General features: G+C 37.0%; 1 protein-coding gene and 1 long non-coding RNA gene across 2 annotated transcripts; one reads left to right on the top strand and one right to left on the bottom strand.

Moving 5' to 3' along the window:
- Nucleotides 1–220: 220 nt before the first annotated feature.
- Nucleotides 221–17445, bottom strand: LOC119067006 (clathrin heavy chain). Its single transcript, XM_037169770.1, has 8 exons — nt 17304–17445; nt 16724–17036; nt 9385–9592; nt 3718–8019; nt 3487–3653; nt 3337–3423; nt 3015–3269; nt 221–951 (listed from the first exon to the last, which is right to left on the bottom strand). The coding sequence occupies exons 2-7, from the start codon at nt 16763–16765 to the stop codon at nt 3054–3056; spliced, it is 5022 nt and encodes a 1673-aa protein (XP_037025665.1). The 5' UTR covers nt 16766–17036; nt 17304–17445; the 3' UTR covers nt 221–951; nt 3015–3053.
- Nucleotides 11109–11824, top strand: LOC119075987. Its single transcript, XR_005087531.1, has 2 exons — nt 11109–11155; nt 11596–11824. It is a non-coding gene; the product is annotated as an uncharacterized LOC119075987 (long non-coding RNA).
- Nucleotides 17446–18582: the final 1137 nt, after the last annotated feature.

The following is an 18582-nucleotide window of genomic DNA, read 5'->3' as shown; positions in this document are numbered from 1 at the left end:
TTATCTTTTTGTTTTGTTTTTATTTTTATTTGTTATATTTTACTTTTAATTTTCTCTTAAAATTTAAATAGGTTTTTTTTTCTTTGTATAATACATAAGTTCGCTATGAATCAATTTTAAATTATTCTTTTACATAATAAAATGTCGAATAAAATTTAATTTGTCCATTTTTTTTTCTCTCTACATTTTGCAATAAATACTCTCCCTCGTTCTTCATGTTCTTTAAGTGTTCTGAGTGTGATTTATTTTTCCAAAATTTGAATTATTTTTAGATTTAACTGTTACTGTCATTATTTTTCATTTTTATTATTAACATTTTCCCTCTCGCTCTCTCTCTATTTGTGTTCTATAATCTCTTCTTTTATATACATCAATTTTTCGACGGAAATTTAAAATAAAAATTTGTCTTGCCGAATTTACCGCGAACTCATGATGAAAACACAAAAAAATAATTATTATTTTTAATGCACAGTTTCCATTGAAATCAACTTTACAAAAATAGTTACTTTTTCTTTACGCGAGACTTCCACTTTCGCCGGAACTGGGGGGGCTGGCTGTGCCAAACAAAATATATAATTACAACAAAATAACAAAAAATTACTAAATAATGACATGCGGACGATGAAAAGAAATCCATTTCTATTTGTTAACATGATTTTTATATTTATTTGGAATATAAATCTAAGGAAAATAATGCAACCATTCAGCTGTGCATTGGAAAAATTTGTTTTTCTTTTTGTCTTAAATTTTTCTTAATTTTTCTTTGATTTATTTATAATATGCGAACGTGAAGCTTTTTACACCAAAACTTGAGAGGCTAATGTTAAATGTTTCTTTTTTCTGTTTACTTTGTTAGAGTCCGTTGGGAATCCCATAACGTTGCACTTTATTTTTTTTTTTTTTGTTTTATATACTTTTTCATACTCAATGGTTACGTGCTAAAAGGTTTTACTGAAAAAAAAAATTGAAAAATAATTTAGTGATTTAATGTCGACAAAATAATTTAGTAGATTCGGTTATTGCTTGGAACTTCTTATTTTGCCAAGTGTGAAGGTTGCAGTTACCCTCAAAATACGAAGTTCCAAACAAAAGTGTAAGTCAATTTACTCGCTAAGGCCCGGAAAATGAGTTTTAACACAAATGCTAATGGGATAATGACTCATGTCATTGAAGAAGTACTTACGATCATGTCAATGAAGTACTGACGATCATGTAAATGAAGTACTAATGATCATGTCAATAAAGTAATGATGATCAAGTCAATGAAACAATGATGATCATGTCAATGAAGTAATGGTGATTACGTTAATGAAGCCCTGATGATCATATCAGTGACGTAGCGGTGATCATGTCAATGAAGTACTGACGATCATGTCAATGAAGTACTGGTGATCATGTCAATGAAGTAATAATGATCATGTCAATGAAGTACAAATGATCATGTCAATGAAGTACTAATGATCGCGTTAATGAATCACTGATGATCATGTCAATGAAGTACTGACAATCATGTCAATGAAGTACTGACGATCATGTCAATGAAGTACATATGACAATGTTAATGAAGCAGTGATGATCACGTTGATGACGTACTGATGATCATGTCAATGAAGCAATGATGATCATGCCATTGAAGTACTGACGACCATGTCAATGAAGTACTGATGATCATGTTAAGTACTGACGATCATGTCAATGAAGTACTAATGATGATGTTAATGAAGCACTGACGATCATGTCAATAAAGTAATGATGATCAAGTTAATGAAGTAATGGTGATGATGTCAATGAAGTATTGACCGGTAGGGCGGTCGAATGCACGGCATCCAATAAATATTTGAAAAAACGAAATTGTTTTCATTTGGTCGTGAGGAAATTACATCATCTCAACTGTCACAGAATTTGACACATCCCAACACGAAAAAGTCCAAATTTTTTCGCACAAAATTTCTATTAAGTAATGGTGATCATGTCAATGACTCGTTTTCCAGGGTTGCAGTAAGTAAATTTCATTTTTGTGTTGCGAGTTTGACAAATCAGAAATTGCTGTCTGGCTACGTAAGTGGATTACGGAAGAAAAGATGGAAAACGAAAAGATTTTGAAAATTTTTGGTCTAGACCATTCCACGAATTTCATTGTATGCCAGTCCATCTTGGCTACACCTTGTTGTATCAGAGTTTATAGTTTCTATGACATGAAACAGCGCAGCTCGACACTAAACACTGAAGGGAACAATAGTCCATCAAGGAGTCCACTGCACGGCAATTTCAACGGACAATGGCCAATTTAAATCGTAACGATAGTCCACCAAACATAATTAGTATTTGCAGTCAACCTTTGATGGACTAAACTGTCAGAGGTCGTAAATGTAACTAATTTGAGGTCACTGTCATCCAGAACTATGGGAATTTTCTTTGGACTTGACACCTACAGATATTCCTTCCATATTTTAAAAAATGACGGAAATTTCCAAAGAGAATTGAACGGAATCATTGTCTCGACATTAGAGACATTAAAGACCCGGGAGAGTCATTGTCATAAGCAAGAATATGTGTCATTGTCTCGGAATGATTTAACAATGAATTCCTCAACGGGTATCGTAAACATAAAGAGGTAAACAAATCACTTCTTGTTTGATAAACAACGCATCATGTTGCCACATTTGTTTGGTTGGTCCTTTAATCACTCCCACATTCATTTACTCCAAATGTTTATCATCATAATACGTGGGAGTGATTAGAAAAATGAAAGTGAGCGTAGGTTGAGTGGAATGTAATTACATGGGCGGAAAAGGAACGAACTCTTCAAATTGATCGGAATAAAATTGCCCGTCAACGACAAGGGAAATGCGAACGAATTTCAGTAGTAGAATCGCGACGTGATGCACAAAACGAAAAACTTCAAATTGAAAGTTGCTCCTCAATCAACGGCAAAATTTAGTAAGGACAAGCACAACCACAAAAAGACGTTCGAGTTAATAAATGCCATCGCTAGCAGAATTATCCACACTCACCGAAATCTGATTAACTAAATGCAATGAAGGAATAAATTTCTACATTCCGTAGCCTTGGTAGCCCATCTGGGGCGCATATCCGGGCGCCGCATAACCTTGCGCATACTGTGGAGCAATGCCCATTGGACCGGCCGTGATCATCAATTGTTGTTCTTGTAATATAATTGGTTTATGCTCAGTTTGTTCGCCCTCCTGTTGTCGCTGTGCGTCGCTTGCTTCCAATTTGTCCACTTTGGATGTGTACTCGCGCGTAACCTAAAATCAGTGACATGAATGTTGAATGCTTTTCGATCTCTTTAAAGTTGAATGGGGAATGGCTTACCTGAATCAGATACGGCATTGCGAAATCCATAATGTTGTGACGCCATGCTAATTCTAATATAACATCGGGTCGCAGTAAATCGTAACACTAAAAGTTAAATTTTCGTATCAATTGACGAGAAAAACAAACAAAAAATCAGCAGAAACTTACTTGGAATAAGCAAGCAGCAAAACAGTCAAATGCTTGTCGTTCAAGGAACCAGGCCAGCAGTTCTTCCGCAATTTCTTGTTTACCGGATTCGGCGGCATATTCCATAGCGTCTTTGAATAATCGATCCTTCTTGCATAGCTCCACACTTTGCTTCCAGCGATTGTTACCTAAAAAATTGAAATATTTTTACTGCAACCGAACCGACCGCAGACTGCAAATGAATGTACAAACCTTTATACAGATAGGCAGCAATACGTCGGAATTCGGTTAGTTCATGTTTCTCCAGTCGTTGTGCCAATGCAATATTGTCGAAATTGTCGAAGGCATCGATCGATGTTCTCAAGCCTTGATAGTCTTCTTCATCAATCAGCAACTCGTTGAGCGCTTCATTAATAGCTTTGTTATTCAACGTTTGAACGGATCTCAAGTAAGGTTTGACCAACTGCAAATGTCCAGTTCGTGTGAAGAAATTCACCGATCTTGTGTGGTCCATTCGAGGCGCTAGCACCACCAACATATCGTTCAACAATAATGGCTTAAAGTCCAAGTAGAATTGAATCGCTTTGTAGTACAGCTCAATGTTAGCCACTTTTGTTATGATGTCCTTGAAGTGACCCTCTCGCCATGCTTCCGTTGGATGGGCGATCATGGCCAACACAGCGTTATCGTACTCCTCGTATTTGTCGTACAGAAACACTAATTCTGACCATAAGTGAGCTGATTCAGCGGCACGCAATACTTTTGGTATATTAACACGAGACCAGAACAATTCCAAATGTTCTCTCATCTTTGACGGTTTGTATTTGGAATACAAAATAGCGAGCTCAGTGAACATTCCCATGTGGGCACGTTCCAAGCCCAATGCAGCCTCAAGCAATGAAATCAATTCTTCGAAATGTCCGCGATCTTGATAGTAATTGATTAGGTCTTCTAATTCGTCGGCATGAACGACAATGTGAAGACCACACATTTGGGCCAAACGGAATTCTTGTGCATCAACACAAGCAAAACAAACTTCCTTCCATGTACGCGTTGAATTAGCTTTACGTGCACTGTCGACGGCTCCTTGGAATTCTTTAAGATGCACTAAAGTGATAGCAAGACGGGCAAAGTTGCTGACGTTATTGTATAACAATTTGGCCGCATCGTACATCTTGTCGGTGAAGCAGCGATCGCCAATCTTTTGAATATCAGCATGATTCGGTCCGGAAATGAATTCCTCCAAATCGGCAAGGCGTCCGGTACGAGCGTAGGCATAGATCAACTCACTTTCAATGTAGCTTTCACGTGCCTTCTTGCGCGCCATTTGTAAATAACGCACCAAGTCATCCCATGAACCCAAGCGACTAGCTGTTTCAACAACGCTCATGTAAGCACTTGGATCGTCAGCTTTGATGTAACTGTCAATGGCTTCCTTGACTAATTCCTGTTGAAGCTGAGCCTTGGCCAATTGAGACCAGACAGCCGGCTCATTGCATCGTTCAGCGAATTCGTTGGCTCGTTCCAGATTGTTCACTTGTTCAATCAAAACCTGAATAGCGGACGTATTAACGTCGAACTTCTTGAAAATAGCGAAGGCTTCCTCGTACAATTGATTGCTGATGGCAATGTTGGCAATATCTGGAGCGTCATAGTTGTCCAAACGGTTAATGTAGTCCATGACGCGAGTTCTATCAGCTTTGATTGCAGTCAATATCAACAAGTTTTGCAAATTACGATGATCGGAGAACACGGACGAATCAAGAACGATTTTCTCCAGCAATTCGATGAGTTCGTTGGGCAAATCGGCAGTCATGAATGCTTTGACTGTTACCGAAATGTCGTCGGGATCTTGGGTTTCAGACAATGCGGTTTGAACGACCTGATCGATCAACTGACGCTTGAATGGATTACTTTCGGACAAAACTTCTGCCCAGAGTTCAATGTCACGACGACGAACCAAATATCTGGCCTCCGATTTGAATAGGGAATTTTCGTTGCAAACGGCGATCAATTCACGATCACACAATCCGCGTTCGTATGCAACGCAAGCCAAATGTGGATCGCGTTTCTCGCAATACTTTCCAACAACTCGGCTGTCATAAAATTGATTTTCTTTCAAGAAACGTTCCGGGTTATTGTTGGAGTCGATGTAAATTTTAGCCAGTGCATTGTGGGTGGCTGGCTCAATGCATCCTTCGTGCACACGTGACTCTAGCCATGGCAGCAACAATTTCAAACGATTTCGTTTTTCTACTTCTTCGACCAATTCATCGGTTGAAAACTGTCCCTTGACGACAAGAATCAAATTTTTGATAATATCCTCCGAGCAATCGACATCCAGCAGACCGCCAACAACCACTGGCAAACGAGATGGATTCACTTTCTGCACGTAAATTTCGATATATTTCTGCAAGTTATTTCGGTACAAGTACAAGACGAGATCGTGGACAAAGTCGAAACGGTCACAAACAATAATGAGCGGAAGTTGATCGGTTAGCTTGGCTTCTTTCAAGAAGTTCTTAACCCGTTCGGGATTATAACAATTCGACTCGCGGCAAATGCGCTCCACTTCCTTGATCTGATTGGTTTTACAGGCCGATTGAATGTACTTGAAATGCACTTCGGAGTCCTGGCTGAAATTCACAATTGATCCCAAGAAGTAGTAAAGTCCTTCGTAGCTCTTGAAATTCTCGAACAGATCAATTAAGGCTTTGCTAGTCAATTGTTCGTGGTATTTGTTAGCAATTTTGACGCAAATTTCCAAATTCTGACGAATGTTTGCGGTAAGCATGGCCTTCAAACATTCCAGCGAATCTTCAACGGACAAACTGCCAAAGAATTTGACCAACCATTCGGCATTCAGTAGTTGAGTGTGAACAACTGCACGCTTGATGTCATACAAGTCGGTGTAATGTTCCAAAGCACGTTGCAACAAGCCGGCCTTCTCGCACAATTGGGCAATGTGGGCTCGATCGTAGTGCGTGAACATTGCATTACCCAAAATAGCATCGGCTACTTGTGGAGCAGACATCAAATTCATTTCCAACAATCTCGTTTGCAACGGACCCTCGTTCGGACGGTTGTGCTTCAATGCGTCCAACAAAAATGCCGTACATTGCTGGACCATGTTCTGTTCCATGAAAATATCAACAATCTGATTGATCTCGGCCAACGGTTCCTCATCAGATACTAACATTGCTGCAAAGCCGGCTCCTTGTTCCGGATTCGTTCGCATTACCGAACGCAACAAGAAAACGTAGTCGGGCGTATAGTTGACCTTCTTGGCATACATGACAATCTTCTGAAATTGGCCAGTTTCGGCGAAGCATTGAATCACCTTATTCGGTACATTTGCTCTTAGGTAGATGGACAGAGCTAATGTTGCATCGGTCGGTTTCACCAAATCTCCCAATTCTTCACTGCACTCCAATTTCTCTTCCTTCAACCACTTTTCGCACAATACTTTCTTGCCTTGTAGCAAAACCGGACGGCACAGCTCCAACGATTCATACTTGTTCAACTTGCCTTGATCTAACAAAATTCCGAAATACTGTAATAGAGGCGGAGACGAAGCGCCTGCTGGTGTTTGCACCTGTTGGAAACGTTGAATGGTTTGTGGGGTTCTCAAGATGCCCTTTGGTGCCAATGCAGCGACCTTTGCAGCTTCGGCATACTGAGCGTTTTGGAACAAGTTATTGAATTTACGCACGAACAGATCTTCAGCTCCAGACAAATTGTTCCGAACAGCCATACGGAGTGCCAGATCCGGATTCATCAAAGTGGAGGTAATGTACGGAATTATTTGCTCTTCGTCAACGGTGACGGACAACACTTGACCTTTTCGGTTTACGCCAATAATGCCTCCACTTGCCTCATGCGGTGCTGTTACGAAAATTGTTTCGGCCGAAATTCGATTCATGTAAATGCACGTGCCACTTTCAATGTCGTACATGTGAATGTAACCATATTTTGTGACCAAATAAATTACATCGTATTTGGGCGACACCTGCATTGCAACGGGAAAATCGCTGGCTGCCTCTGGTGGAAAGAATACGTCGACAGCCTTTTTCACGAACGGTTGATTGCCCGCTGGTGGCGTTCCGACTTCAATCACATGCAATTTACCACCTTGTGCTGTCCTAACAGCAAAACAAAACAGCACCGACGGCTCCTGATTACCCTCCATTTTGAACGTGGCAAACGAGGCGGCATGACCTTCGATGGCTTGCGACACTTTTCGCTCGACGGAATACAATTGCATTGCACCGGCGACGCGATTTTGCAGTGCCGATATGCCAACCAGCAGAAGCCATTGCTGTTTCGGATCGGTGCGATAGTTGATTATCTGGCAGTTCAGCAGGGACGAGTGGCGCTCGAACATTTTCACGGGTGTTGAGTCACCTTCCATGGACCAGTGATAGACCGACGACTCGGTGACTAATGCTAAACTGTTCAGTGAAATCCATTTCCAGAAAACGACATCTTCTGTCATCGTATGCGTTTTCATTTTTGATTTCATTTCGATGTTGAAAATTTGAAGAGTCTTTTGGGCTGGAATAAGAAGAAACAAAACAGATTGTAGGCATCGTATCGTTCATGCTTGTAAAATTTTGAGCTATGAGCGGGCAGTGTACCAAAATTTTACATGTAAAGCTCCCAACTTAACTATTAGTGGAGTTGTATTCGTTAAACTGCTAAGAACACAGAGAATCATTCAACTCAATAGCTCAGCGATTGATCTTTGAAATATACAACCGATGAAACGTTGTCTAGAACGCTATAGAAGACGGCATAACCGTGAAACCAAAGATCAATTTATCCAATTTGAAGCCATATATCATCGAATATGGTTCAGTATCATACAACTTAACGCCACACCAATGTGAATAATGACCTTCACCTATGGGACATTGAACTTTTGACATTTTTTGTATTTAGATTAAGAATGTTATTGTAAACAAAAAATTGTTCTACACTACTGCCGAATTTTCAAGTTTTTTACTTTTAATTTATATTTCAATTACGACTACGACCCAAATTCAACCCAAAAGCATACCTTTTTCATGAGAGAATTAAGAAAAAATGACATGAGAAGAAAAGAGAGGCATATAGGGACGTATAGTCTTTTTCATGTTTGACTGATCTTTGAAAATCAGAAAACAATTAATTAAAAATATAAATGTTTATAATTTTACGATTGTGTAGAATAATTTTTTGCTTAGAATAATGTTGTCTATCGAAATTATTGAAACTTCAGTCCCCCATTGGCAGCTCTACTGCTATGAAATGTATGTTTGTTATAAGCGCTAGCTATCGCTGCTAGTAAAATGGTGTAAAAACCGCTATTTTTCTGAAAGTTTCTCTGTATATGTAGTGGTTGAGGTGCCAGTCATTAATGGTCATTAATCACATTAGTGTAGCGATAAGTGAATTTACTAAAATGGTGGTGATGTTACAAAGCATCTAAGATTGTCATCTCGCTAACGATGCTTCATCGGCATTCGGATATCTCTAACTAGCTTGGAACGAAGTCCTTTTGTCGTTTAATTTTTCTTTGCTCGAAAAAATGTTCATCGACAAAATATACTGAGATTTACAATAACAATTACGATGTGTGCACGATGACGTCATGCACAGAAATAAAAAAGGCTGGTAGATTCACTCTCTGAGTGTCAATGCCTCTTCTTTATCAAGAAAATTAAATCTCCGCAATACTGTTTGGTTCACTGAATTGTAAAATTTTCAGAAAAAAAAACAAAAACATTTCGTTCGCTGTACTCTCTCTCGTCTACTGCCAATCTCTGCACACTCTTGTTTTCGTGACTTTTAATTGCACCGCGCACATAGAATTTTTATGGTCTCCATACCACATTGATATCGACGATGATGTTTAATTGTTTGTTTGTTTTAACTTACCTTTCAGTGCAATAACTTTGCTTGCTGGATTCATGATAGCTGAATCAGCGCTAATCGGTCGACGGATCGGATTGTTCGAATCATTCATATCGATAATAACCACCTGATTATTTTCGCCGACCTTTTCTCGAACACAAATGAATTTGTCCGATTCCATTGTGAGCGTATTGAACGAGATGGAATTGGCATTGATGTTGACATTGGTGAGCTGGAAATTGGTAAAAGAAATTGGGTTCAACTTAACTTCCTTTTTGTGGTGGTTCGTGACGGTGAGGAAATGTGCTACATCGTTTTGTTTTGCCGATAACCAAACTGAAATGATCTACATAACCGAGTGAAGAAAATAGGAAATTTCAATAAGAGCGATGTTTTGCTCTGGTTGGAATTTCCAATTACCCCCTGTTGTGAACATAAACATTGTGTTTTGCCGTTTTTCTCCACGAAACAAAGAAACCGATCCACCATACCATATACAAAGACATAAACAAAGTAACAGTTCGAATGAGAAAAGTTCTATTTTTTTCCCACGGGATTATAAGTGCTGCACTTTCCTCACTACAAATGTTATTCGACCAATCGTCAAGAAAACACAATTTTATCATGGCCAATTGAGGGGAGAAAATAAGGTAAACACAACGCACACATGAAACAGTTGTTTGTTGACCAAGGGAAGAAAAGTTGGAAATTGGGGGTCAACACAACCCTAGGTCAACACAACGTTTTTCACAACAAAGGTTTCCCAAGTTTCAATAATTTTATTTGCTAATTGAAACACTTGATTCAGGTTCGGAATCTGGTCAGTTTCAGTTCAAGGCTGAACGGACTGAACGCTTTAGGTCTCTGTATGCTAAAGGTTATTTGGATCACAAGGGACGAAAGTATAGAAATTCAACCCTGTGCGAGAGTTGCTGTCCGCGCCGAGTTATAAATTTCGTAGTTCGTGTGATGAAATATCCAGATACAGGGTCGTGGCTTACAGCCTATTGACTGATCTCTGAAGCTACAGAGCAATATGACTAGCCTGGGCCTACACATAGATCTTACATTGAATAGTTACAATTTGAGCATAATAATTCCTACGAAGTTACATTTAGGACTAATAAGACCTCACCTGACCTGTGACCTGATAAGAGTTTTAATTGCTAGCTCTGAGGCGTGACTGGATTTAAAGGATTTAGTACAATACACCTAAAGAAGATGATGACCTAAACAAAAATCATGTGATGTGTGACCTGTCTGTACCTTTGGCTTTTGCATTACATAACCTGAAGCATCTACGTTTGACTTAATTCCGATCCCCCCATTTTGTAGTCAAAGCTCCCAAGCCGAAAGCATTCTCGATCCCAAAAATCTCTAACGTCTGAGAAAATTACTACTGCTCCGGCATCTCAAAGCTATTGTCCATAAATTATCTCTGACAATGAATACCAGAGCTTCATGCAAAACAGACGAACTACAAACAACATCTCAAACGATTCAATTACTTTAAAAAGGTGAGCACCCCAGTCTAAATGTGTCGTGAATCACAGATGTTTACGAAAATATATTTTTGCATGGTGATATCATACATCACTACCGTGGCAGCAGTTTTTTTTTCGACTAAATTTAATTTTGTTTTAACAATGAAAACGTCAATGCAAATATTGAAATTTGAAATTTTAACAGACGGTTGTAATCGTCAAACTTTGTGAAAACTTAATGTGCAAACCGTACTCTCCGTTCTCAAGCATTACACATTTGCATTTCAATATTTATCAACAACAAGTTGTCGGTTAGTCAAAATTTAATATTTTTTTCTGTTACAAAATGGTAAACTTTTACGTCTTTCAATGTCTGGAAATAAAACGTCTCAGTACAGGTTTCACGTTCCATGAAAACGAAATGCTACCAAACATATTTAATTGTAATAGCTCGATAGTGAAACAGGAAATTTGTTATTTAAAACAATCTCTGTGAACTGACTTTAAAATAAAAATTCAAAGAGAAACAAGATGTGTGTCCAACTCCAACATGTTATAATGTGTTCTATATTGAGTAAATATAATGTAATCATGTTGAAGAAAGCGCCACATGACATTCCATGCAATTACATCACATATACTGTTTTATCACTGTTGATGATATGCGTTTGACGACCATTGTAAATGACTCGACTAACACTCACTGCTTGCAAACACGAAAATCGGAAGAAGGTGTACATAATGTGCTTAGTGTTTCAGGTGTATAGACGTATGACATGGTAGCATTCATAATAAATGTATGATACGACGTTCAAACTGTTCATGTTCAATTGATGGGTAAGACAACTCTATCTATGATATGAACGACAATTTCATTCGTTGACATTTTGCTGGATGTTCGACTTTATTATTAACTGTCTTCAATTGGTAACGACATAGTACTTGTATCTATTGAAATACAGTGATTCTTCGGACTGAAATGAATAGCATTTTGTACGGGCGAATGCAGAGTACAGACGATTGTGTTAGGTATAATGTATGAACGACTCCTAAACATACTGAAATTTAACAGGAAAGAGACGACATTAAGAGGACTTAGTTTACGAGGTTTCAAACTAACGAGGTGACAATTTACAAAATTCTTGGTATTATAAGTATACCAAGAGTTTAAACCTTCGTTAAAAGAACGATAGGTATAAACATAACGACATAAACAGCGGGATGGCTCAGTGGTTACGTACTAGCCTTCCACCAAAATGATCCCAGTTTGATTCACGTGTCAAACAATTCCAAACGGAATTTGTCTAGCGATAAAATCACATTGGTAACGTCATAAAGTTCCCTTCATTATTTGGGTAATTACAGTATGTCTGGTGGTCGCGCATTAAATGACTCGTATGATGGAACCCGAATATTATCTGCATAAATTGAGCCTACATTTAGGTTGAGATATCAATTAAACATCCAACTTAATTTGCATACTGCGAGTCGTGGTTCGGTAGTCACGGAGTAGACTGAACTTGGTATTGGTCGTAAAAAGCTGTTAGTGATATGTCTAAGCAAATAAACAAGAGTTCGCTTTTGAACAACAGTTTTAATTTACTCAGACTCAAACCTCATAGCAGCGATATAAAACTGCAAACGATGGACCAGCGTTATTTATGAATGACCCCCATCATCAACAATGTGATGGAGATGCATACAACATTCCGTTGATTTTCTCACTAAATAGAGTCGAGGTCTTTTTCTAGCTGCAATGCATAACGAAGTGTTATTTACCTTTTACCAATTCTATTTTTATGATCACACTCTTACTCTCAATTCAACTCAATTATAGTCAATTGATCATTTGCTAATGCAATGTATTATTATAACTAGCATGATACTATCAAGAGCAGCATATCATATGCACCGTCTTGACTGATTTAGTCGTTCCAATTTTGACTAATTTATTGCTTATCATCACAACTAAAACGTTGGATCCGATTCTATTCAGCTGGAGAAGATTACAAATTGAAAATGTTCAACTGATGTACGTAAGACGCGGTTGAGCCATACGAATGAAAGTCGATGAAAACGAAAAGGGTAAAGGCTGTTGCTTAACGTTTTAATTTGCTGATAGGAAAACTACAACCGAAAAGAACGTAATATATGAATGGAGAATGTGTTCAGACGAGTGGAACGAAGCGTTGAGAACGTAATTCACTAATGCGAAGAGTGATATTTTTTGGTTTGGGCTTGGAATAGACCTTTTTAAAGTACGTGAAAAATAGATCGCTTGAAAATAGCATTCTATCAACAAAAACATGTCTGTGGTGTGTCGTCTAATGACTCATTAGTAATGAGGGGATACGTTGTTGTCCTTAAGAAGTTTTTAAAGGAAGCAATGGATCATCAGATCTCTGTTTCAGAATCATGTTAGAGATCCACCCTGATAAATCTGAAAATCTTTAAGTGACATGAAGTTCAACTCTTAAAACAACAACCATCCAAACTGCAGACAAGCCAACAATTGCATTATAGTCTCGGAATTATATAAGAAGTAACAATTACAATCCAATCGAACTTATTCATTCCACATGCATTACCAACGTTAAGACATTTACGTATGTTAGTCGAGTCGGTAAGGACAGAACGTTTACCGATCGGGTTGGGCCAATCGAGTGATTGGAGATTGTTGGGGGCAACAAGAAGAGACAAAATTTTCGGCCGCTCTCGGCTCCGCCTCGTCTCTTTGAAGTTCAAGTGCATAGGTGACTTTGTCGAGTGATTTCTCCGGCTGAGTGGTACGTAGGATACCTAGTTATAGCTCAAATGAAAGGTAAAAGTCCAAAGTTTATTGTGGCCTGAAAAATTTTCCGCGATTTTCCAATTTTCCTAGAGAGTTTTCAGTTCTTCTCGAAAGTTGACTCTTATTTTTAAGTTTAAAGTTAAATATTTTTTGAACGGAAATTTTTGGAGTCAAACTATGTTCACAAATAATGTTCTACGTTTCATTCTACCAAAGGCTCTATACCAGGCAAAAGTTGACCGATTTTTAAACGTCGGATTCGTTCCTTACATCCGCCGTTTATACAATGACAACAAATGAATGAGGGTGATATGGATTTTTATTGTGCGCGAAATTTTTGAAAACGCAAATGATTTCCACGATGATAATCCACGAAAATCGGTGGAAAATTGCATTTAGAATCGCACCGAAGAAAGTTAAAAAATCGTTTTTTTTTAATTGTGTAGAATCAAAGGCTCTATACCAGGCAAAAGTTGACCGATTTTTAAACGTCGGATTCGTTCCTTACATCCGCCGTTTATACAATGACAACAAATGAATGAGGGTGATATGGATTTTTATTGTGCGCGAAATTTTTGAAAACGCAAATGATTTCCACGATGATAATCCACGAAAATCGGTGGAAAATTGCATTTAGAATCGCACCGAAGAAAGTTAAAAAATCGTTTTTTTTTAATTGTGTAGAATCAAAGGCTCTATACCAGGCAAAAGTTGACCGATTTTTAAACGTCGGATTCGTTCCTTACATCCGCCGTTTATACAATGACAACAAATGAATGAGGGTGATATGGATTTTTATTGTGCGCGAAATTTTTGAAAACGCAAATGATTTTTGTGGAATTTTTTTTATTTTTATTTTTTTAAGGTATTTCAGGTGTTAGGTATTTAGAGTGATATATATTTGATCACCCTAAATACCTAAAACCTTAAATACCTTAAAAAAAATAAAAATTCCACAAAAATCATTTGCGTTTTCAAAAATTTCGCGCACAATAAAAATCCATATCACCCTCATTCATTTGTTGTCATTGTATAAACGGCGGATGTAAGGAACGAATCCAGCGTTTAAAAATCGGTCAACTTTTGCCTGGTATAGAGCCTTTGATTCTACACAATTAAAAAAAAACGATTTTTTAACTTTCTTCGGTGCGATTCTAAATGCAATTTTCCACCGATTTTCGTGGATTATTTTCTGTATACAGATAAATGCTTTTTGCATGATTTACGGAGTTGTGTGCGTCAGAGAGTGGCGTGTGATAGCTCAAATTGAAGGTATTGGTCTCGAGTATTGTTTAGCATGCTAGGGATTTTCCAGTTTTCCGATCTTCATATGAATTTTCCGAGTTTTTCCTAAAATATACTACAAATATGAACATTTTGCTGATTTGCAAGCAATATTTTCAACCGTATTTTTCTGATTCGTTTCATTTAAAAGGTGAATAAAGACCAAATATCACAAGTATTATAAAGTGTAAATCGCATGTGGAATGAATAACGTCGATTGTATTGTAATTGTTGAACATGTAACTTCTTTTAATTTTCCCAAACGAAAAACTCAGAATTCCAAAAATTTAACCTTTAACCTTCTAATGTTATCCTTTCATAAACAGCTGTGCCATTTATTCATCAATATTATCAACGACAAACATGCTGGCTGATAAAAGACATCTGTTATCGGTAATGACGACAAAATAAGCCGTGTTGGGTCATATTTCCCGGAATTTAATTCTTGAAAAGTCCATAAAATTCTTTTTAAAAAATTTATTAAATTACAGTCAGAGGCAGTGAAATTTCAGCTCCAGTTGTTTTGCAGCTGATCCAATGCGTTTACGTGTTTTCATGTTTCAGTAACTGTTGCTGAGACACCCCCAATTCCATAAACCAAAGTTCAGTCCGAACCAGGGCCTAGTATGTAGAGATATTTCACTAAATTTCACCAAGTTTGACTAAAAATTTCGCCACATTAAACATTTCTCAATATTAGGCACTGGTTCGAATTGTATTGTATTTCTAGCAAACGAATGTACTGATTGATATTGTATACGACACGATAAGTGTGGATATCATCTACGCAAACAAAAAAGTGATGTAATTACACCACCCCTACAACCTTAAATGCTATATTTCACATTATTGATTCGAACTGAGCACATGTTTAGACTAATCAATGATGACCTACAAAGAGTCTGAACTTTTTAATGTTTCATTTTCGAAACAATCTACAATTTCATCAACATTTCCAAATGGTTGTTATTGTAAACTTTACGATAATTCTAGCGCCGGAAAGGATGTTCACATCCTTTGAATAAATTTACAAAAAAAAATAAAAGAAAAGAAAAACGGGAATGACATTCGAAAGATCGATAATAATCTCCCACGCATACTTTGGAATGCAGAATAAAATTTTTAATTAAAAATCAGAGTCCGACTGTAAATTTTTGGGCGGATTTTTATCATTTAAATATTTTTTTTACATTTTCTTGTTTATTATTTAAAATTTAGTTCGGCATTAACTGGTGTTCCACAATATGAAAAGAAATAGCAATAATCAGTTCACAATGTAAAAGACCGGATTATGCGCAATTTCAAAATGACATTTGTGTCATTCAATTTTATCGCACATTCGCCCCAATTCATTTTCACACAAAAAAGCGAAACAAAATAAATTCTCTGAATCCGCATAGAGGCCTATCATTTTTAGCTACCCCAGACAAATATGTAGACGAAATGAAGACAATGAAAAAAACAAAATACATCACACCAATACATTCATTCATACAAGATGATAAAACATTTCAACAAAATCAACAAATTCACTTGATTAACAGCGAACTTAAGAAATTCCTGTTTGAAAGAAATGAGTGTGACTCATAGCGCAATAACCGAATCTCTTGTGTGTTATTTATTTTTTCCCCATTCTTTTGTTTAAATTTTGGATATTTCAATCCTGGTTTGATCAAATGCATTTTCAGATCACATTTTTTTGATATAAAAAAGGGGCGTCGAAGTTATATTATTGTATGAACATCATGACGTTTATATTATAAATGGATGAGAAATCGAAAGAAGAAAAAAAAAGAAATTTTACCTGCATATGCTCCTGAAAACGAATCGGCAATGTTTGCGTCATTTTGCCCACTTTTACAATTCAATATTGACGAAAATTAATAAGAAAACACTTTATGACGATTATGCGATGATAATCGAACAAAAAAACACAGTAAATTTTCACAAAAAAATAGTTAATTCTCTCCTCTTAGTAGAAATGTCGATTTGTACGGCTTTTCGAATGATGACTTTTTTCTTCAGTGACCATCACCCAATGGCTGTCAACATTTATTGGTGTTGTCCGATAGCAGCAACTATGTTCATGTTTTCATTGAATTTTCAACTATTTTTGGCTGAAAAATGAATTAAAATTGACTTTATTTTCAATGCGAATGCAATATTTCCAAATTTCTTTTTTGACGATATTCTTATACAATCAGCTGTGCCATCAAGAATTTTATTTGCACACTAATCAAAAACACCAAAAACTGCCACATGAACAAAAAAAAAAATTGTGGCGAAATCTTATCCCACTATTCGTCAATGTAGATAAATTTTGTAATTTTCGAAATAAATTCAACAAATTTCATTTGTTTATGTTAACATTAAATTTTATTTACCAAAATCTTTAATCAATTCAATTCTTTTTGAAAATGGTTGCGATATATCGGCACTTAATTTAATATGTGATGGGTTACAAGATGAAAGTTTGACGCGGCGAGCGATGATGAAGTTCAAATCGACATTATATTTATTTATATGAACCGAGCGTTAGTAGGGTGCTTTTTTCATCTTTAAATTTTGTTTATTCAAGTGTGTTCACTTTTGTTATTTATTTAATAGGTTTGTTCCAAGTAACTGTAAACACGAACTTAGACAGCCCGAAAAACGACAATTTCATCCACAGCAACGTCGCTTACGTGAAATTTCATACAAATCGAGCAACGTCGCCTACGAGATTTACACAGAAATATTAATGAGGTTATGGTTCTGTGGATGAAATTTGACAGTTCATATGGCCTTGGAACAAATCTGGTATCTGGGTGAGCAAGCAAGCAAGCATGTTATTTTCAGCAAGATTATGAGTCATACAGTCTTACTGGAAAGGTGACATGATGACGGTTATGCTAATCAGAACTCAAATAAAACATTATTGACTTGCTAAAACATTTTTTGTTGAAGCGTGTGGGAAGCGTTGTATGTCGAGCCGAAGGCGAGGAATGCATCCCATACGTCGAAACAAAAAATTTCACAGCAAGTCAGTACGGTACATTGTTGTCTTGCGGCCAGAAAATGCGAAAAACTGGTTTTGAGCAAGACGGTAATGAGTCGTTTTCTGGCCGCAAGATAGCAAAGTTTTAAATCGTCCGTCCTAGCGGTCCCAACCAATTTTATTGATTATTCCCTTGACTAGTCATGGGTCTTACGGATGATAAACACTCTAAAATGTTTGTTACACAATATTTACTACTACTACTACTACTACTACTTATTCAAAATACATGAATGTATGATCAAAAACCTTAAATATATGAAAATCTTCGTCACACTTTTCCTTGATAACACGATAAAAAAAATAGTAAGATTGCTTGAGGAAATAAGTTAATTGAAATTTATGTTGTGGTAAAAAAATAGTAATTCTCTACGGATTTCCAAAAAAAAAAAAAATTAGGGGAAATAAAATTCCTTAGGTTACGTTCAAAAATGTACTATAACGGACCGGTGAGCTGAAAGATATTCCCAAAAGAATTTTTGTTTCGTCGCTTGATAACTTGAGCAATCCCCAACGGATTTCCAAAAACTTTTTTTAATCGATGAGGAGTGAAATTCCTGAGGGTAGGTTCCAAGATGGTCTAACACGGACGGGTTGAAGTTTTCACTTTTGAGTTTAAAACACAA

This window comes from Bradysia coprophila, chromosome II (genome assembly GCF_014529535.1).
Source record: "Bradysia coprophila strain Holo2 chromosome II, BU_Bcop_v1, whole genome shotgun sequence".
In the NCBI taxonomy this organism is placed as follows: domain Eukaryota; kingdom Metazoa; phylum Arthropoda; class Insecta; order Diptera; family Sciaridae; genus Bradysia; species Bradysia coprophila.
The sequence above is the reverse complement of the archived record's forward strand: the minus strand, read 5'-3'. Positions and strand labels throughout refer to the sequence as shown.

What these genes read in the sequence shown, in the direction of transcription:
- LOC119067006 (XM_037169770.1), bottom strand. Translation starts at nt 16,765, where the DNA reads ATGACGCAAACATTGCCGATTCGTTTTCAGGAGCATATGCAG. An exon ending in GTTTTCAGGAGCATATGCAG is followed by an intron (nt 9,593 to 16,723) that starts GTAAAATTTCTT and finishes ACCAATTTCCAG; the next exon opens with CTCACCAATGTCAACATCAA. An exon ending in TGCTGCCTATCTGTATAAAG is followed by an intron (nt 3,654 to 3,717) that starts GTTTGTACATTC and finishes TCAATTTTTTAG; the next exon opens with GTAACAATCGCTGGAAGCAA.